The sequence below is a fragment of the Oncorhynchus gorbuscha genome, linkage group LG02 (assembly GCF_021184085.1).
Source record: "Oncorhynchus gorbuscha isolate QuinsamMale2020 ecotype Even-year linkage group LG02, OgorEven_v1.0, whole genome shotgun sequence".
Taxonomy (NCBI): domain Eukaryota; kingdom Metazoa; phylum Chordata; class Actinopteri; order Salmoniformes; family Salmonidae; genus Oncorhynchus; species Oncorhynchus gorbuscha.
The window spans coordinates 24,976,852-24,999,258 of NC_060174.1; the positions used below are offsets into that span (position 1 = coordinate 24,976,852).

At 41.9% G+C, this 22,407-nt stretch overlaps 1 protein-coding gene across 1 annotated transcript in view; it reads right to left on the minus strand.

Moving 5' to 3' along the window:
* The window catches only part of LOC123999553 (zinc finger CCHC domain-containing protein 14-like), a 41,668-nt gene that overhangs the window by 9,581 nt on the left and 9,680 nt on the right, over positions 1 to 22,407 (minus strand). Inside the window, exons 2-10 of the mRNA XM_046305445.1 lie at positions 21,996 to 22,122; positions 7,945 to 8,015; positions 7,655 to 7,726; positions 6,831 to 6,916; positions 5,151 to 5,257; positions 4,362 to 4,398; positions 3,828 to 4,107; positions 3,350 to 3,438; positions 84 to 199 (exon numbers count right to left, since the gene is read on the minus strand). Of these exons, the coding sequence (XP_046161401.1) occupies positions 84 to 199; positions 3,350 to 3,438; positions 3,828 to 4,107; positions 4,362 to 4,398; positions 5,151 to 5,257; positions 6,831 to 6,916; positions 7,655 to 7,726; positions 7,945 to 8,015; positions 21,996 to 22,122 (985 nt within the window). The remainder of the gene's footprint in view (positions 1 to 83; positions 200 to 3,349; positions 3,439 to 3,827; positions 4,108 to 4,361; positions 4,399 to 5,150; positions 5,258 to 6,830; positions 6,917 to 7,654; positions 7,727 to 7,944; positions 8,016 to 21,995; positions 22,123 to 22,407) is intronic.

The window sequence follows — 22,407 nt, forward strand, 5'->3', positions numbered from 1 at the left end:
TCGTGTCATGATCGCGTCTGGTGGGGACAGACAAAATCAACAAGCGCACGATGCTGGTGTAGTCAGCATGTTAGAAGAGTTACCTGTGTTGTTGCTGGAGTGGACTTGTGCCACTGGACCAATGTGGCTGGATGGAGTAACCCTGGCGATGCCACTACAGGACACAGGGAACTGGGACATCATATACCTCTTCTCCCTACTGACAACACAAACACACACAGTCAGTCATTACACAGACACAAAACAGCATAACTGAGGGGAATATCATCACAGCCAATCAAAATAATTATAAAGTACACAAGCAGGCGCCAGACAGCTACTATATAAGGTGAAGAAATAAGCTGGAGAGATCTTTGAGATGGTCTTTCACTAGCACTCCTGAAACCCTAGAGGGTTCTCTAGTCTAGTCAACATTTCACAAGCACACCAGGGTCTGACATGCAGTAATATTTGTCTACCCCAGTCTTCACGTCACACTAATTGAACTATAAAGTACATACAGTGCATTCGGAGAGAATTCAGACCCCTTCCCCTTTTCCACATTTTGGTACTTACAGCCTTATTCTAAAATGGATTAAATGATAAATGTTCCTCATAAATCTACACACAATACCCCATAATGACAAAGTGAAAACAGTTTTGTAGAAATTTCTGCACATTGATATAAAAAAAACAGAAATACCTTATTTACATAAGTATTCAGACCCTTTGATATGAGACTCGAAATTGAGCTCAGGTGCATCCTGTTTCCATTGATCATCCTTGAGATTTTTCTACAACTTGATTGGAATCCACCTGCCATAAATTCAATTGACTAAACATGACTTGGAAAGGCACACACCTGTCTATATAGGGTCCCACAGTTAACAGTGTATGTCAAAGCAAAAACCAAGCCATGAGGTGGAAGGAATTGTACTTAGACAGGATTGTGTCGAGGCACAGATCTGGGGAAAGGTATCGAAAAAGTTCTGAGGCATTAAAGGTCCCCAAGTACACAGTGGCCTCCATCATTCTTAAATGGAACAAGTTTGGAACCACAAAGACTTTTCCCAGAGCTGGCCACCCGGCCAAACTGAGAAATCAGGGGAGAAGGGCCTTGGTCAGGGAGGTGACCAAGAACCTGATGGTCACTCTGACAGAGCTCCAGAGTTCCTCTGTGGAGATGGGAGAACATTCCAGAAGGACAACCATCTCCGCAGCACTCCACCAATCAGGCCATTATGGTAGAGTGGCCAGACGGAAGCCATTCCTCAGTAAAAGGCACATGACAGCCCGCTTGGAGTTTGCCAAAAGGTTCTTTGGTCTGATAGTGATGTGATAGAACCAAGATTTAACTCTTTGGCCTGAATGCCAGGTGTCACGTCTGGCGGAAACCTGGCACCATCCTTATGGTGAAGCATGGTTGTGGAAGTATCATACTGTGGGGATGTTGTTCAGCGGCAGGGACTATGAGACTAGTCAGGATCAAGGGAAAGATGAACTGAGGAAAGTACAGAGAGATCCTTGATGAAAACCTGTTCCAGAACACTCAGGACCTCAGACTGGGGCGAAGGGTCACCTTCCAACTAAGCACACAGTCAAGACAACGCAGGAGTGGTTTCGGGACAAGTCTCTGACAGTTCTTGAGTGGCCCAGCCAGAGTCCAGACTTGAACCCGATCGAACATCTGTGGAGAGACCTGAAAATAGCTGTGCAGCGTCGCTCCCCATCCAACCGGACAGAGGAACTGCAGAGAAAAATGGGAAAAACTCCGTAAATACATGTGTGCTAAGCTTGGAGCGTCATACCCAAGAAGACTCGAGGCTGTAATCTTTGTCATAGGTGCTTCAACAAAGTACTGAGTAAAGGGTCTGAATAATTATAAATGTGATATCTGTTTTTTTATTTGTAATACATTTGCAAAAAATTCCAGCAACCTGTTTTTGCTATGTCATTACAGGGTATTGTGTGTAGATTGATGAAGGAAAAAAACTATTTAATCTATTTTAGAATAAGGCTGTAACGTAACAAAATGTGGAAAAAGTCAAGGGGTCTGAATACTTTCCGAATGCACTGTATACTATATCAACCTTGGGACATATTTCATATTTGGTTAAATACATGGTATGATCAGGGAGAGAGATGGAGATATATGTGTGATAAGTAGTTATCTGAGATTCATTTCTGTTGTCCCTGGTGCAATAGAGAATTGATATAGAAAAGCACTTTTGTTAGCAGTCTGTGTGTCTTCCAGATATGGTACACACGGAGGAAGACATGACACATGAGTGTTTTCTGGACAACCATATAGGCCTACAGAGGGAAAATAGTGTTCATTTAGCTGCATCACCAGGTGAAGGAAAATCAGACTTGACAGTAGAAATAGTGATCCTGAATAAGCTCCCATTTAGCTCTCTGTCAGACGCACCTATGGAAAAGCACCTGAGGAACGTTCCTCTTCATGTAATCAACGGATATGGTCGTACCTGGCTAAACCTGGCTAGTGGAAACGTGTTGATATTAGCAGTGGAAACAGGCTTAGTGATAATGTTTTCTCTCAGTACCACTCCTATGCTACAAAAGGTGACTGTTTTTTCCAGGGGAGTGATTCTTTCTATCTCCCCTTTAGGTAAACTTATCTGGGCTAACCACTGGCATGCTAGTTAACCATTGATAACCAAATGGCCATTATTCCTCTATATTCCCTCACACAAAAACATAATTGATCAATCTCCTTTGTTAATGTTTAATAAAATATACCATCAACAGATTAACATTTTACACATGCTACAGAAATGATAAAGTATGACTATTTAAATAAATAAAAATATTAAACATTAGTTGTAAATAAACATAGTCGTTAATGTTGGCATAATTCTGTGTATTTTACACCGTTGTATAACAATGACCTGATTTGATCGATCTATCTATCTATCTATCTATCTATCTATCTATCTATCTATCTATCTATCTATCTATCTATCTATCTATCTATCTATCTATCTATCTATCTATCTATCTATCTATCTATCTATCTATCTATCTATCTATCTATCTATCCTCTTAGAAAATAAGGTTCCAGATTTAACCATTTTTGGTTCCAGGTAGAACTATTTTGGGTTCCATGTAGAACCCTCTGTGTAAAGAGATCTACCTAGAACCAAAAAGGGTCCTTCAAAGAGTTCTCCTATTGGGACAACCAAATAACCCCTTTAGGTTCTAGAGAGCACCTTTTTGTGTATCTATCTATGTCATTACCCTCTGAACTAGCTGTTTCTAAATAGAAGTATGTTGGGATTGTCACTGTTTTTATTGAGCTGGGGGACAGAGAGATTGATGTGGGGGTTCAGAGTTCAAGGTTCAGACTCACTTCTGCAGTTCCAGCTGCGTCTTCAGCTTTTTCTTGGCTCCCTGGGTGAGGTCATACGTGTTCAGATCCTCCTCTGTGAGTCCAAGGAACTGAGGAAAAGGAGAGCAGGTTGAAGAGAGGGAGAATGAGTCTGATAGGGAAAAACAGCAGCTGTTGTTTGATCTACTCTAATGTCTTACTGTTGGGGCTTTCTAATATTAGACGTAGCCTTTGACATGTAGCCTTACTATGAAATTGTATCATTGATATTGCACTTGTCCCACCTACTTGCTTCTAAATATCATTTGCTGTTTTGATGTTGTTGTTTGTTAATATGTGATTTAATCTGTATTGTGATTGCTGCAAAATTAATTGCCTCTTTGAGAAGCCCAAACAAACACACTTTTCCTTATGCCCTAATGTCTACAGCTCCATAGGTGTCTTAAATGCCACTCATCTGCTGTAACCTAAACTCCCCCCTTCCCGAGATCCCACCCACCTCCTCCATGGTCAGCTGTTTGAAGACTGGGTAGTACTTGTGCAGGCGGAGTTTCCTCAGCCAGTCCAGGATGCCATTCTGTTCTGGGCTACTCATCTGTGGAGGGCCAGGGTTCTGGAGGTGCCCGGGAGAGGGCGCGTTGTCCCCCCCTGATACCCCCACCCTGCCGGGGGGAAGGGTGGGCACTGTGCCCTGGGGGAGCAGCTGGTTTGGAGAGCAAGGCGGGATGGAGTTGTGAATGCTCATAACTGGCTGGATACTGGCCACACCACATACAGTCCTGAGACAAATTAGGGAGAAAGGGAGGGATGAAAGGGTGGAGGGATGAAAGACGAGTGGAAACATGGAGGGAAAATAAGGAAAAGTTCATGACAGAAAATGGACACTGAAGAGACAAATATTGCAAAGGATGGAAAGATTGTAATTCCAATATTTAGATCATTATACATCATCATTTGCAGATTTGGATAGGCAGCAACAGTCTATTTGAGACATAGTGAAAGAGTACGTTGCGTATTAGAGAGGAGAGACCACCTGTTGGCTCCTCTGTATTGAAGCAGGCACCCAAGATCTGTAGCACAAGAAAGAAACATAGATCCACAGTCATTCACATATTGAACAACTTCTAAATTAGCATACTATAAATAGCTAGATACTGTTTACAAAATGTATGTAATAATCTCTTGTCTCTTGACTTCTTGACCTCTTTGCAAGTTGCAACAAGCTAAATATCAGTTGAGTGTCGCCAGTTTGTCCAGGTTAATTTGAGAGCAGTGTGACATTGCAGCAGTGTCTGTACAGCCACGGGGGCCGGTGGTACCACATTACAGCAGAGTAAGAGACATTTTTATTTCACTGCATCCCAAGGGTCTCTTAATATCTGCCAAGGGGGGAATAGCTGGCTGCTCCAGACACACATCCAGGTCTCCCACGTCCCTGCCCGCCTGGGGGACGGAACTATAAATACACTCTAGGATGAGGTCACCAAATCGAATCATATCAAATGTTATTTGTCACATTTGCAGAATACCACAGGTGTAGACTTTACTGGGAAATGCTTACTTACGGAGCCCATTTCCAACGAAAAATAAAATAACACAACGAATACAAATATTCAAGAATGAAGCTACATGTATATACAGGGAGTAACAGTCGCCATGCCTACCAACACAAACATGCCAGCCCAAATTCACACACAACACTAAAATAGAAATCCCAACACCCCTCAAACCCCAAAGATGAAGTGTCCCTACTTTACCCCAATCAGAGAGGGGGACACATACGACCCATGAACCCTGATTAGGGTTAGGACAGGAGTCTTACTTGCAGTGGGGAGAAAGGAGGGGACGGTGACGGTGGGGGCAGTAGTGCTGAAGAAGAGTCTGGCCCGGTAGTGTTTGAGAATGTGAACTGGAAGCGCTGTTAGGCACCTGCACAGGGAGAGGGTTAAAGTGTGAACATATGAGATAACATTAAATTCAATGCTTGGCATGATTCATTCCCTCCTTATCTGTTGTCTTTGACTCAGAGCCAGTAACACCAAGAACTAGGTCAACAACAACATTACAACAGCATGGCATGTTGTTTTCTCATTTACAGTAACTCCTTGGTTGTTACTCCTTATCATACATATACAGTATGAACATATTATATATCACAACACATAGAGTATTAACTATGTACCACTGTTATCAAGGGAACATATTATATATCACAACACATACAGTATTAACTATGTACCACTGTTATCAAGTGAACATATTATATATCACAACACATACAGTATTAACTATGTACCACTGTTATCAAGTGAACATATTATATATCACAACACATACACTATTAACTATGTACCACTGTTATCAAGTGAACATATTATATATCACAACACATACGGTATTAACTATGTACCACTGTTATCAAGTGAACATATTATATATCACAACACATACAGTATTAACTATGTACCACTGTTATCAAGTGAACATATAATATATCACAACACATACAGTATTAACTATGTACCACTGTTATCAAGTGAACATATTATATATCACAACACATACAGTATTAACTATGTACCACTGTTATCAAGTGAACATATAATATATCACAACACATACAGTATTAACTATGTACCACTGTTATCAAGTGAACATATTATATATCACAACACATAGAGTATTAACTATGTACCACTGTTATCAAGTGAACATATTATATATCACAACACATACAGTATTAACTATGTACCACTGTTATCAAGTGAACATATTATATATCACAACACATACAGTATTAACTATGCACCACTGTTATCAAGTGAACATATAATATATCACAACACATACAGTATTAACTATGCACCACTGTTATCAAGTGAACATAATATATCACAACACATACAGTATTAACTATGTACCACTGTTATCAAGTGAACATATAATATATCACAACACATACAGTATTAACTATGTACCACTGTTATCAAGTGAACATATTATATATCACAACACATACAGTATTAACTATGTACCACTGTTATCAAGTGAACATATTATATATCACAACACATACAGTATTAACTATGTACCACTGTTATCAAGTGAACATATTATATATCACAACACATACAGTATTAACTATGTACCACTGTTATCAAGTGAACATATTATATATCACAACACATACAGTATTAACTATGTACCACTGTTATCAAGTGAACATATTATATATCACAACACATACAGTATTAACTATGTACCACTGTTATCAAGGGAACATATTATATATCACAACACATACAGTATTAACTATGCACCACTGTTATCAAGTGAACATATTATATATCACAACACATACAGTATTAACTATGTACCACTGTTATCAAATGAACATATTATATATCACAACACATACAGTATTAACTATGCACCACTGTTATCAAGTGAACATATTTACGCGGGCTACCTTGGTCAGTGACACAATGCTGATGGACCTTACCTGGGGTCCAGCTCAGAGGCCTGATCAAGGCCAGGGGACTGAGGCAGGAACTTCTCTAAACCTTCATCAGAGAAAAGCTGGGAGACCTGGGAGAAACACAAGATAGATAGTGACCTTCACATCAATGATTCAAGACCAGCTCAGTTAATCCCTACCGTTGTGACAATGAGTCGTCATAATGCTGCATCACATGATCCTAGGGGCGTTGGCAAACACAATTTAAATCACTTCCTTTATGTGCCCCTAATTGCACCGAATACTTCTGTTTATCATACAGCTATTGTATGCAATAATCATGAGCCTATAAACCAGAGTTTCACTGTTAGCACTGAGGCGGAGTGCAATAGTAGGAAGACCATTTTGTGCAGCTCACCGTGCACTATCAGCTCCAATATAAATAACATGTCCAAGTGTACTTCTGATAAGCTTCCCAGTAAAGCATTAAAAACAATCAAGCAACCCAGAAAAGTGCTAAAAATAGCCCATATTAACATATGCAGCCTGAGAAACAAGGTCCATGAGGTCAATAACTTGCTTGTAACTGATGACATTCATATTCTGACTATCTCTGAAACTCACTTAGATAATACCTTTGATGATACAGTGGTAGCAATACATGGTTATAACACCTTCCCGAAAAGACAGAAATGCCAACGGAGGCGTTGTTGCGGTCTATATTCAGAACCACATTCCTATAAAGCTTAGAGACGATCTAATATTAAATACTGTTGAAGTAATATGTCTACAGGTTCATCTGCTTCACCTAAAGTAAATAAGAGACACGTGCGTTCAGTCCCCTCTCTCTGCTTCGGCCACTCTCTTACCTGGGAGAGAAAGTCCAGCACCTCCTGGTGAGTCCTGCTCACAGTGGACACAGAGGAGTCTGACCATTTGACCTGCGGGATGAGGAAAGAGAGAGTAGATGGCAACAGGACATGACAACGAACATACAGTACATACGTAACTGTGTGTGTGTGTATGTGTGTGTGTGTGTGTGTGTGTGTGTGTGTGTGTGTGTGTGTGTGTGTGTGTGTGTGCGTGCGTGCGTGCGTGCGTGTGTGTGTGTGCGTGCGTGCGTGTGTGTTTGTGCATGCATGAATGTGTGTGTACTCACCTCTAGCATATATTCACTTGGTTTCCCCCCCTTGTTGGTTACTCCCCTCAGCTCTATCCTCTCTATGTTCACTGAAATACAAAACAAATGATCCTTCTCATTATCTGATAACACTGTCTAACAAACTAAGAGCATCATGTGCTTTAGAGTCCTACATTATACCATGCTATAGTATGGTAGCACATGCTAGACGAAATAGAGTGATTAGTGGTACTATTAGCTCTGCTGTAGGTTGTGCCTTCAGGGCTGATTCAGCCACAGACACATGTTGTTTTGGCACCAAATATATGTAATTAAATCAAATGTCTGAGTTCAGAGAGGGAAAATCACAGGGAACGATATCACCTGGTGTTCATTTAAACACATTAAACACTTGAAACTGGCAATCTCATAGAACCACAGGAAAATTGAAAAGAGTTCAGAGGAAGACAGAGAGAAAGAACAAAAAAAGACTAAAGGGAGCATACAGATCGAGAAACTAGATAGAAAGAGAGAGCAATGGAGAGAAACAGTGACAGGAGGATCATATAGATTTATGGTTGGATTAATGGCACATTTCAGGGATCCTGCCAGTGACATTTTGGAGAGAGATTCAGAGAACACACACACCCTCTGAAATCACATACACAACACTCATAAACACACACACAGTAGATTACACACACACACACACACACACACACACACACACACACACACACACACACACACACACACACACACACACACACACACACACACACACACACACACACACACACACACACACACACACACACACACACACACACACACACACACACACACACACACACACACACACACACATACAGGTCTGTGTGTTAAATATACCCTGCAGACTCAGCACTTCCTCTGTTGTGTATTAGCATTGGGAGAGGTGCTAGCTAGCTGAATGAAGCTCTGTGCTGAAAACCTCCTATCTGGGAGGATCAGAAATGACTAAATATTGTGAAAAACCTCCCCCGTCACTACTTCCCCAGAGGGATGGGTCTCAGTCAGGCCAGGAAAGGGCCTCTCCCCTGGCGGGCAAGTGTGAACTTATCTGGAATGTTTTGAGGGGCAGAGCACAAAGTCTATAGGCCTGCTCATTGTAAGACTGCTTGCCTGCCTGCTCCTACCTAACCACCCACTCAAACCTTCATTACTCTCGAGAACTTCCATCAAGATCAATACAGAAGCAGCAGGGTCAAACCAATTGTGTGTGTGTGTGTACGTGTACGTGTACGTGTGTACACATGTACATGTGAGTGAGTAAGTGTGTAGAAAAGAAAAGTGAGTGAGTGAAAGAGAGAGTAGGGACAGTGTGTAGAAAAGAAAGGTGAGTGAGTGAAAGGTGAGTTCCGTTCCTGCTCCCAGCTGTTCCTCATTCTCCTAACGACCTCGTTTACTCTTTCACACCTGTCCCCTATTTTGCCCTCTGATTAAGTCTCTATTTCTCTCTCTGTTTCTGCTTCTGTCCTTGTCGGATCCTTGTTTGCTGTTCGCTGTGTACTTGTTCCGTCCTGTCGTGTTTTGCCTTCATCAGATGTGTGAGCTGGTGTCTCTGTCAGCTACGGCCTGCGCCTACCCGAAGGGACCTGCAGTCTGTGGCCGCTTATCCTGCTATTCCCCTCTACAACTAGAGGATTTCTGTTATCCCCGTTTGGACATTTCCTGTTAAGGATTCAGGTTTATGTTATTTTCTGTTTGGACTTAAATAAACTCTGTTTCTGTTAAGTCACTTTTGGGTCCTCACTCACCTGCATAACAGTAGGGACAGTGTGTAGAAAAGTGAGTGAGTGAGTGAAAGAGAGAGTAGGGACAGTGTGTAGAAAAGTGAGTGAGTAAGTGAAAGTGAGAGTAGGGACAGCGTGTAGAAAAGTGAGTGAGTAAGTGAAAGTGAGAGTACGGACAGTGTGTAGAAAAGTGAGTGAGTGAAAGAGAGAGTAGGGACAGTGTGTAGAAAAGTGAGTGAGTGAAAGAGAGAGTAGGGACAGTGTGTAGAAAAGTGAGTGAGTGAAAGAGAGAGTAGAGACAGTGTGTAGAAAAGTGAGTGAGTGAAAGAGAGAGTAGGGACAGTGTGTAGAAAGGTGAGTGAGTGAAAGAGAGAGTAGGGACAGTGTGTAGAAAAGTGAGTGAGTGAAAGAGAGAGTAGGGACAGTGTGTAGAAAAGTGAGTGAGTGAAAGAGAGAGTAGGGACAGTGTGTAGAAAAGTGAGTGAGTGAAAGAGAGAGTAGGGACAGTGTGTAGAAAGGTGAGTGAGTGAAAGAGAGAGTAGGGACAGTGTGTAGAAAAGTGAGTGAGTGAAAGAGAGAGTAGGGACAGTGTGTAGAAAAGTGAGTGAGTGAAAGAGAGAGTTGGGACAGTGTGTAGAAAAGTGAGTGAGTGAAAGAGAGAGTTGGGACAGTGTGTAGAAACGTGAGTGAGTGAAAGGGAGAGTAGGGACAGTGTGTAGAAAAGAAAGGTGAGTAAGTAAGTGAAAGAGAGAGTAGGGACAGTGTGTAGAAAAGTGAGTGAGTGAAAGAGAGAGTTGGGACAGTGTGTAGAAACGTGAGTGAGTGAAAGGGAGAGTAGGGACAGTGTGTAGAAAAGAAAGGTGAGTAAGTAAGTGAAAGAGAGAGTAGGGACAGTGTGTAGAAAAGTGAGTGAGTGAAAGAGAGAGTAGGGACAGTGTGTAGAAAAGAAAGGTGAGTAAGTAAGTGAAAGAGAGAGTAGGGACAGTGTGTAGAAAAGAAAGGTGAGTAAGTAAGTGAAAGAGAGAGTAGGGACAGTGTAGAAAAGTGAGTGAGTGAAAGAGAGAGCAGGGACAGTGTGTAGAAAAGTGAGTGAGTGAAAGAGAGAGTAGGAACAGTGTGTAGAAAAGTTAGTGAGTGAAAGAGAGAGTAGGGACAGTGTGTAGAAAAGTGAGTGAGTGAAAGAGAGAGTAGGGACAGTGTGTAGAAAGGTGAGTGAGTGAAAGAGAGAGTAGGGACAGTGTGTAGAAAAGTGAGTGAGTGAAAGAGAGAGTAGGGACAGTGTGTAGAAAAGTGAGTGAGTGAAAGAGAGAGTAGGGACAGTGTGTAGAAAGGTGAGTGAGTGAAAGAGAGAGTAGGGACAGTGTGTAGAAAAGTGAGTGAGTGAAAGAGAGAGTAGGGACAGTGTGTAGAAAAGTGAGTGAGTGAAAGAGAGAGTTGGGACAGTGTGTAGAAAAGTGAGTGAGTGAAAGAGAGAGTTGGGACAGTGTGTAGAAACGTGAGTGAGTGAAAGGGAGAGTAGGGACAGTGTGTAGAAAAGAAAGGTGAGTAAGTAAGTGAAAGAGAGAGTAGGGACAGTGTGTAGAAAAGTGAGTGAGTGAAAGAGAGAGTTGGGACAGTGTGTAGAAACGTGAGTGAGTGAAAGGGAGAGTAGGGACAGTGTGTAGAAAAGAAAGGTGAGTAAGTAAGTGAAAGAGAGAGTAGGGACAGTGTGTAGAAAAGTGAGTGAGTGAAAGAGAGAGTAGGGACAGTGTGTAGAAAAGAAAGGTGAGTAAGTAAGTGAAAGAGAGAGTAGGGACAGTGTGTAGAAAAGAAAGGTGAGTAAGTAAGTGAAAGAGAGAGTAGGGACAGTGTAGAAAAGTGAGTGAGTGAAAGAGAGAGCAGGGACAGTGTGTAGAAAAGTGAGTGAGTGAAAGAGAGAGTAGGAACAGTGTGTAGAAAAGTTAGTGAGTGAAAGAGAGAGCAGGGACAGTGTGTAGAAAAGTGAGTGAGTGAGTGAAAGTGAGAGCAGGGACAGTGTGTAGAAAAGAAAGGTGAGTGAGCGAAAGAGAGAGTAGGGACAGTGTGTAGAAAAGTGAGTGAGTGAAAGAAAGAGTAGGGACAGTGTGTAGAAAAGAAAGGTGAGTGAGTGAAAGAGAGAGTAGGGACAGTGTGTATAAAAGTGAGGGAGTGAAAGAGAGAGTAGGGACAGTGTGTAGAACAGTGAGTGAGTAAAAGAGAGAGCAGGGACAGTGTGTAGAAAAGAAAGGTGAGTGAGTAAAAGAGAGAGTAGGGACAGTGTGTAGAAAAGTGAGTGAGTGAAAGAGAGAGTAGGAACAGTGTGTAGAAAAGTTAGTGAGTGAAAGAGAGAGCAGGGACAGTGTGTAGAAAAGTGAGTGAGTGAGTGAAAGTGAGAGCAGGGACAGTGTGTAGAAAAGAAAGGTGAGTGAGCGAAAGAGAGAGTAGGGACAGTGTGTAGAAAAGTGAGTGAGTGAAAGAAAGAGTAGGGACAGTGTGTAGAAAAGAAAGGTGAGTGAGTGAAAGAGAGAGTAGGGACAGTGTGTATAAAAGTGAGGGAGTGAAAGAGAGAGTAGGGACAGTGTGTAGAACAGTGAGTGAGTAAAAGAGAGAGCAGGGACAGTGTGTAGAAAAGAAAGGTGAGTGAGTAAAAGAGAGAGTAGGGACAGCGTGTAGAAAAGTGAGTGAGTATGTGAAAGAGAGAGTAGGGACAGTGTGTAGAAAAGAAAGGTGAGTAAGTGAAAGAGAGAGTAGGGACAGTGTGTAGAAAAGTGAGTGAGTGAAAGAGAGAGTAGGGACAGTGTGTAGAAAAGAAAGGTGAGTAAGTGAAAGAGAGTGGGGACAGTGTGTAGAAAAGAAAGGTGAGTAAGTGAAAGAGAGAGTAGGGACAGTGTGTAGAAAAGAAAGGTGAGTAAGTGAAAGAGAGAGTAGGGACAGTGTGTATAAAAGTGAGGGAGTGAAAGAGAGAGTAGGGACAGTGTGTAGAACAGTGAGTGAGTAAAAGAGAGAGTAGGGACAGCGTGTAGAAAAGTGAGTGAGTATGTGAAAGAGAGAGTAGGGACAGTGTGTAGAAAAGAAAGGTGAGTAAGTGAAAGAGAGAGTCGGGACAGTGTGTCGAAAAGTGAAGGAGTGAAAGAGAGAGTAGGTACAGTGTGTGGAAAAGAAAGGTGAGTAAGTGAAAGATAGAGTATGGACAGTGTGTAGAAAAGTGAGTGAGTGAAAGAGAGAGTAGGGACAGTGTGTAGAAAAGAAAGGTGAGTAAGTGAAAGAGAGAGTAGGGACAGTGTGTAGAAAAGTGAGTGAGTGAGTAAGTGGGGAAAGTGAACTTGACCTGTGTGCTTCTGGAGTGTGGACAGAGGAGGAACTACAGTACTGTATGTCATGCTGTCTGTGCTGAACCCTCTCTCCTGTGTGGGCTCCTTACCCTGCCCATATTCAGACCATACAGAACCCGACAGTAGCCAGAGACAATAGCACTGACCTAATATCACTCTCACTCACAGCAGAGTTCACACAGACAAAATCCCATCCTTAGTTTAGTTTAGCATATCACCCATGTTACCGTAAGGCAACTGAAAATTAATCTACTCCCTGAAAACAAATAGTTAGTTGACTTAATTGAGATGAGTTGGTATAGTCTGATCATACATAGCCAAAGCCTGCCTGTGGAGCATTGACCATGCACATTCACCTGTTATCTGTTAGGCCTATATTCTCACAGACAAACTGAGTGCTGCTATCTTAGTATCTTTCCAGATTCAGAGCATTGCACTACAGGTATTCTACTGGCAAGAATAGCTTTTCTTTCACTGTTTAAATCGCCTAGTTACATGGACTTATTTGAGGTTTCTAAAATATGCTAGTCATTTCCCCATGACTGTCTGGTGTAGACAGGAGGGCAGTGTGTATTATTATCTGTGTTAAAGCATCACTCTCCGAAAACAGAGTGAAGGCGAAGTGATGAGAAAGAAAAAGACATTGACTGCTATTCATATCTCATAGCTAAAATAACCTAATAACCCCCTGAGGACAAGTATGTGAGTTAACTCCTAAACCAACAACAACCACTTCAGCCAAGAGATCCTCTCTGGTCCAAACTGATGCGTAGGACCAACTTCATCCAAAAACTTCTTCCAGTACTGATAATGCGCCAGATTTCCTATTTGAATTGAACTGTGATACAATGTTTCTAGGGATTTCCTAAGTCTGTAGTCTAAAAACCCACTAAAGTGAAATTAAACATATTACGAACACTGAGGAAAATAAGGACGGCCAACTGACATCAGTCCAGGAACCGATCTGGGGACAGCTTGTAAGATTTAAAAATCTATGCACCTTTCTGCCCTTTCTCACAGCGCTAGTCTTTCAAAATACACCATCTTAACCCAAAAAGCATACCTCTTAATGTGCAAACTCAGTTTATCTACCACACACTAACTCCTCCCTCCACCCACCACTCAGCCAAAGCTGAGCCCACAGATCTCCAACCTCCTCCAACACACACATCCTCAACCTAAGGGACAGAGTACATCTCCTCTCAACCACATCCTGTACTACACAGTAGAAACCCAAGCCATGTACTCACATGTAACCTAGTCATGTCCTGGTCCTTCTCACCCACCCAGGCAGTCCATCTCCCTCAGCACCCTGTCGCATACCAAGCCACCCTGCACCAGGTCATCCCTCTCCCTCAGTCCCCTGCTCTGTCACCCTGCCCCCTGTCAGGTTGTCCCTCTCCCTCAGTCCCCTGCTCTGCCACCCTGCCCCATCAGGTGGCCCCACTCCCTCAGCACCGTGCCCCTCCATCAGCCCCCTACCCTGCCAATAAGGTGACCTGTACCCTCTAGAAGAAAAAGAAACACACACCTATTAAGACGAGGTGCTGGCTAGCGGAGTAGAAATTTGAAAATAAAAGAGAGCCGCACACTCTTGGAGCTCAGATGCAAAAATGTAATACCAACGTTTCGACAGCCAAGCTGTCTTCATCAGGGTATAAACCTGTACCCTCTGCCATGCCACCCAGCCTCTCCCTCAGCACCCTGCCTGTTCTCAGTAGGTAGTAGGTGCAAGAGTCTCCATATGCCTGGTGCCAGACTCATTAATCCAGGGCATACTACCATTCTAACAGATCTGGTTACATACTATACCTATACCCTGTGCAATACACTGGCGCACAGAGACACACAAAGTGACTAATCAACAGTGACAATGTTTTTATTTTTTACATTATCAGCACATTTAATGTGGTGTGTGTAGTATGAAAATGACACCAAAACCAAGATGGCATTACAAAGTAAGTAATTCACTATCTACATGTTTGAATAACAAGTGCACCCTCGCTGCTGTGTGTGTGAGTGTGTGGAGGTATGTTCGTCCTGCTTTGTGCTGTGTGATGACAGGCATGCAGCCCTAGCCATGAGGAAGTGTAGCTAGCCCAGCATTGGGAAACCAGAGAGGGGAGAGGCCAATCCTACTGAGTAACGGAGAGACCTGCTCCTTTCAAAGCAATATCAGCCCTCATCTTAATCTGTTCCTCTAACAATCAACTCCTTAATCCTCTAAAACCCTTAACTATCAACCCATACTTAAACTCCCCTCAGATAGAAGACATTCCTACACACTGACTCATTATACCATTATACAAGTTGTGTAACCTGAGTTCAAAATATTACATGTAAGGTAGTATCTAAATTATTAATGGGGTACTAGTCCTTTCTTGGACAAAATTGGTAATCTAAGTAGGCCTGACTTGTGAGTTATTTACAATAACTCTATAAGACTCAAATTTGAATAATAGTAATACATTAATAAATTGATGAATATGAAGGTATGAATTCTTTGAGAATCAATTGGAGTTCTTTCCCAAAATAACTAGACAAATACAAGTTCTTTATACAGTCGTGGCCAAAAGTTTTGAGAATGACACAAAAATTCCTTTTCACAGTCTGCTACCTCAGTTTGTATGATGGCAATTTGCACATACTCCAGAATGTTATGATGAGTGATCAGATGAATTGCAATTTATTGCAAAGTCCCTCTTTGCTATGCAAATTAACTGAATCCCCAAAAAACATTTCCACTGCATTTCAGCCCTGCCACAAAAGGACCAGCTGACATCATGTCAGTGATTCTCTCGTTACCACAGGTGTGAGTGTTAATGAGGACAAGGCTGGAGATCACTCTGTCATGCTGATTGAGTTCAAATAACAGACTGGAAGCTTCAGGAGGGTGGTGCTTGGAATCATTGTTCTTCCTCTGTCAACCATGGTTATCTGCAAGGAAACACGTGCCATCATCATTGCTTTGCACGAAAAGGGCTTCCCAGGCAAGGATATTGCTGCCCTGATATGCAATGTCTCCAAACCCCCTCTGATTTTAAATCAAGATCTGGTTTTGGTATTTTTCACTGTTGTCAAAAATTGATGGGGTTAGGATTTGGGCTAAATCAACTGATGCTGATGTGTTTTCTGAAACCAGGCTCAGCAAGTCTGTTTTTGATAAGGATATTTGTATAAGTGTTTACAATGTTTATCGCACTGATCGGGATAAGAAAGGTGCGGGTGTAGCTATATATGTAAAATCTAAATTCCATGTAAGTGTGGCAAAGTCTGAAACTATTTGTAAACAGTTGGAATTTCTTGCTTTGAATGTTGAGGTTTCAAAGGGCCTCTCTATAACTGTGATTGGCTGTTATAGACCCCCCTCTGCTCTCGGTGATGCATTTTCTTCTTTGACGCACCTTATGTCTAAACTTCTTTACAGTGAAATGATCTTGATTGGTGATCTCATCTGGTGTTGGTTAAAGCCGGTATCTGATGATTTAAAAATGTTTTGTAATTCTATGAATTTTACCCAGTTGATTAACTTACTCACTCGCCCAAATCTTAAATGCCCAGATAAATCTACCCTGATTGATTTGATATTGACAAATGTTCCACATAAATATTCTGTGGTTGGTGTTTTTTGTAATGATTTAAGTGGCCATTGTGCTGTTGTTGCTGTTAGAAATACTAAGGTTCCAAAGACAAACCCACGTTTTATTCATAAGATAATTTTGAAGTGTTTTAATGAGCAGGCTTTCTTTCATGATTTGTTTTATTTTGACTGGAGCAAGATTGAGCTTATCCCTGATGTGGAAACTGCCTGAAAATTCTTTCATGATGGTTTTTCCCAAATAGTAAACAAACATTCCCCATTCCGCAGGTTCAAGGTTAAAGGGCGGGATAATCCATGGTTTTCTTCTGAGCTGTCTTGTATTATTCACGACCGTAATCTAGCCTGGGCTAAAGCAAGGAAATCATGTTCTGATGCTGATTGTCTTATTTTTAGGCAGTTACGAAACAAGTGTTCTTTTCTTCTCAGGAAGGCCAAGTCTGAATATTTTATGTCTGTTACCACTGACAACCTGAAGTTTTGGAAGGCTATTAAATCTATGTCTGGTAACAATAATGTTAATGAATTACCGTCATGTGTTTTGAAGGACTCTGTTGCTATATATGACAAAACTGAAATGCTGAATTGTTTCAATGAGCACTGTCCTATGTCTCTGTACAACCCTGTGTGTATGAACCACTGAGAGCTGGTCAAACTTTGAGCTTTTTGCCATTCTCAGTGCAGGTGGTACATAAAGCCCTGAAATCCTTAGATCTGCAGGTCCTGATATTTTGGATCCCTGCTTTTTAAATCTGGCAGCTGATTTCATAGCTGAACCACTTACATCTCTGGTCAATCTAACCCTGGAATGTAATGAAATTCCAAAGATCTGGAAATCAGCATTTGTCCTACCACTTTCAAAAGGGGGAGATCCAACTCTTTTAAATAATTATAGGCCAATCTCAACACTGTCACCCATGGTGAAAATACTTGAAACCCTTGTAAGTGAACAGCTAAAATAGTTTTTATTTACTAACTCTATTTTATCAATATACCAAATCGGGCTTCAGGAAGAAGCATAGCACAATTACAGCAGCCATGAAGGTTTTAAATGATATCACTGAAGCCATTGACAAACAACAGCACTGTGTCTCACTTTTTATTGATCTCTCTAAGGCTTTTGATACAGTTGATCATGCTATAGAGAGGCAGAGATTGTCGAGTGTAGGTCTTTCGGAGCATGCAGTTGCATGGTTTGCTAACTATCTGTCTGATAAAACTCAGTGCACTCAATTTGATGGGCTTATGTCTGTTAAATTGTCTGTCTTGAATGGTGTGCCCCAAGGCTCTGTACTTGGTCCTCTCTTATTCACTATTTATATAAATAATTTAGACAAAAATGTCCAAAATGCACAACTTCATTTTTATGCTGATGATACTGTTATTTACTGTTGTGCCTCGTCTCTTACAAAAGCTTTCCAGAACATGCAAACTGCTTTTTATACGGTTCAACATACCTTGTGTCAATTGAAGCTTATTCTCAATACTGACAAAACTAAACTAATGGTGTTCTCTAATGCAAGAAATAGACCTCTGAACCTTTCACCTATTACTACCTGTCACAGCAAGGAGATTGAGGTTGTAACCTCATATAAATATCTTGGAATTTTAATTGATGACGACCTCTCTTTTAAATTGCATATTCAACAACTTACAAAAAAATTGAAGCTGAAATTGGGATTTTATTTTAGGAATAAGGCCTGTTTTTCTTTTGAAGCCAGAAGGAGGCTAGTATCAGCTACATGTACACCTTTACTAGACTATGGGGATATTTTATATATGAATGCTTCCGCTCAATGTTTGAGATCAATTCACACTTTTTACCATGGCACATTGAGATTTATTTTAAACTGCAAAACCCTTACGCACCACTGCACTTTGTATACCAGGGTTGGCTGGCCTTCTCTAGTCACTCGTAGGCTCAGTCACTGGTATACTTATATTTACAAAGCCATTTTGGGTTTACTATCTTTTTATTTGTGCATTTTTATTGTTCAGAAATGTGGTGGGTACTCTCTTCGTTCACTGGACTTTATCCTGCTAACTGTTCCAAATGTCTGAACTGAATTTGGTAAAAGGGCTTTTATGTACTCTGCGCCACCGTCTTGGAACACCTTACAAAATACTTTTAAACTGGAATAACTTGTCCTGATTGGTGTTTTTAAATCACTGATGAAGGATTTCGAGGCTGATTCCCTGACCTGTCAATGTTTTTAATTGACTGTTTTATACTCTTGTGAATTCAATGGTTATTACTAAATTACTTAGTTTTTCATGTTGTCTGTCCTTAATTTCTTTGTAATGACTTGGTGCTGCCTATCTTGGCCAGGGCGCTCTTGAAAAATGATCCTGAGACCATTCATGTGTGGGGTTGCTTCTCAGCCAAGGGAGTGGGATCATTCACAATTTTGCCTAAGAACACAGCCATGAATAAAGAAGGGTACCAACACATCCTCCGAGAGCAACTTCTCCCAACCATCCAGGAAAAGTTTGATGAGGAACAATGCCTTTTCCAGCATGGAGCACCTTGCCATAAGGCAAAAGTGATAACTAAGTGGCTTGGGGAACAAAACATCGATATTTTGGATCCATGGCCAGGAAACTCCCCAGACCTTCATCCCATTGAGACCTTGTGGTCAATCCTCAAGAGGCGGGTGGACAAACAAAAACCCACAAATTCTGACAAACAGGAGTCGCTGGTGCGCGATGAGACAAGGATATCCCTACCGGCCAAACCCTCCCTAACCCGGACGACACTAGGTAGATTGTGCGTCGACCCATGGACATCCCGGTCGGTTACAACAGAGCCTGGGCGCGAACCCAGGGTCTCTGATGGCAAAGCTGGCACTGTAGTACAGCGCCCTTAACCACTGCGCCACCCAGGAGTCCACGTCCCCATTCTCATCGACGGGGCTGTAGTGGAGCAGGTTCAAATCCCTTGGTGTCCACATCAACAACACACTAGATTGGTCCACACACATCAAGACAGTTGTGAAGAGGGCACGACAAAGCCTATTCCCCCTCAGGAAACTAAAAAGATTTGGCATGGGTCCTGAGATCCTAAAAAGGATCTACAGCTGCAACATCGAGAGCATCCTGACCGATTGCATCACTGCCTGGACGGAAATCGCTCGGCGTCCGACCGCAAGGCACTTCAGAGGGTAGTGCATACGGCCCAGTACATCACTGGGGCAAAGCTGCCTGCCATCCAGGACCTCTACACCAAGCGGTGTCAGAGGAAGGCCCTAAAAATTGTCAAAGACCCCAGCCACCCCAGTCATAGACTGTTCTCTCTACTACCGTATGGCAAGCGTTACCGGAGTGCCAAGTCTAGGACAAAAAGGCTTCTCAACAGTTTTTACCCCCAAGCCATAAGACTCCTGAACAGGTAACCCAATGGTTACCCGGACTATTTGCATTGTGTGCCACCCCCACCCCTCTTTTACGCTGCTGCTACTCTCTGTTTATTTTATATGCATAGTCACATTAACTATACATTCATTTACATACTACCTAAATGGCCCGACCAACCAGTGCTCCTGCACATTGGCTTACCGGGCTATCTGCATTGTGTCCCTGTCACGTCCTGACCTTAGTTCCTTTTTATTGTCTCTATTTTAGTTTGGTCCGGGCGTGAGTTGCGGTGGGCATTTTATGTTTGTTCTGTGTGTTATAGTTCTATGTGTTTGGCCTGGTATGGTTCCCAATCAGAAGCAGCTGTCAATCGTTGTCTCTGATTGAGAACCATACTTAGGTAGCCTGTTCCCACCTGGTGTTTGTGGGTAGTTGTTTCCTGTTTTGTGTTGTGTCACCTTTCAGGATTGTTTCGATTTCGTTGTTCCCCTTGGTTATTTTGTATTTCGTGTTCAGTGATATTAAATTAACATGGACACTTGCGTTTTGGTCCGATCTTTCCTGTTCCTCAGATGAAGAGATTGTTACAGTCCCACCACCCGCCAACCCCTCTTTTTACACTTCTGCTACTCTCTGTTCATCATATATACATAGCCACTTTAACAATACCTACATGTACATACTACCTAACATCTACTTAACATCTACGTAACATCTACTTCCTACTATTGTCAGGATTTCAGAAAAAAATGACATGGCTGAGGTCATCATTGTCCACCAAGTCACTCCTACCGCCAGGTAAAGCTTTCCAAAACTGGAGGAGAACATTTGGCTTGTGAATTAAAAAATAGACAAAAAAAAAGACACAAAAAAAACATGCAGACAACTAAGAAACATACAATATTTATAGCTGTAGTGTATGTGGCCTGAAAACAATCCCAAGCAACAGTATCATTCAAATCCAAACAAGCATGGCCTTTTGTGAGTTTGTTTCCTTCTGGCTGTGCATGCGTATAAGTTGTCTATTCAGGCCTATGGCAGCAAATATTTACTAATATTGTACTAAGGAGAAGAAGAACAATCTGCTACACCCCCTCAAAACAAATACCTCATTACCTAAATGACACTCTAGTAGAGTAAAAGTTTTAAACATCATTCCACATAGCAGTGGAACTGTTCAGTAGTATGTACAGTGTGAAGGAGTGAATGGGAGAATGAGAAGTGTGAAACAGAGGATGATGGGAGATTCCTGCAGCAGCTGCTCCCTCCAGACTGGAGCAGCGTAGCAGTGTGTAAAACATAACACTGATGCCCTTCATGGCACACGGCCAGCAATCCCTCAGGTTGAGAACTAGATTAATGAGCAACCTTCTCTCTCTCCTTCTGATTGGGGGAGGGCCATAGGGCAATCATGCCTCCACATTCCTCAGGGAGCCTGATTGGTCGATATCGGTATTTCAGCATGTGGTTTCTTGTTCTGGGTGCATGTGTGAGTGGCTGACACAACTACAAAGCATGATCTGTCTGACAACTACCGATGTAAAATCTTAATTTCAGACAGTTTGCTTCAAAAGGAAAATAATCCTGCAGCAAAAGGAAATGGAAATTATTATGTGGATTATAGTTAATGGATATTTTTTGCAGGTGTTGATACATTTTTCATTAGGGCAAAGCAAGTCTGGCATTTTAAAGTGGAAACTACAAACTTTAGAATACTTTTTAAACCTTGAATTACACTACAAGTTTGCATTTCCAGCTGTGCAGGAAAATTCTAAGCAACAAATGAGTGATCAAATTAAGATCCTACATCTGTAACTGAACTGCTTCCTCCAAAGACATGTACTGTATGAGCAACAACACCTGTGATCACAAGAATCCCATAGTACTACAGATTCCCATGTGTGACGTTGTTGGAGTGAACCTTGACGCTTACTGTCTCTGTAATGTCCTGCCCTTGTCTCATTCGTATATAGAGTAAATTAGTGTGAGAGAGTTCTGTGGATAAGCGTGACAGAGAAAAGTTATGTTTCTCACCTTTGCAGGGTTTCCCAACGTGCACCTTGACTGGCAGCTCCTTGCATGAGAGAGATGGCATGTGAGGCATGGATTCTGGGACAATTCCCTCGTTCCCTCGCCCTGCCCCGACCTCTCGGTGCAGTGTCTGTGAAACATGGGTCAAAGGTCATGTCAAGTAGGTTAATATCATGGTCAGAGGGTTAGGGATTACTAAACCTTCAGCACCTTGACTGTCATTCAGACTGCCCTACTCACTCACTGTCATATAATCATCTCCCTCGTGTATTATGCCTTACAGAGGTAAGAGACAGGGTCACACTCACAGACTTATGGAAATCACTGACTTTATTTGAAAATGACCTCTGATGACATCCTATGGGGTAATTTTCTTAGGACACTATATTTTTCAAAACAAAACATAGAAAATCAT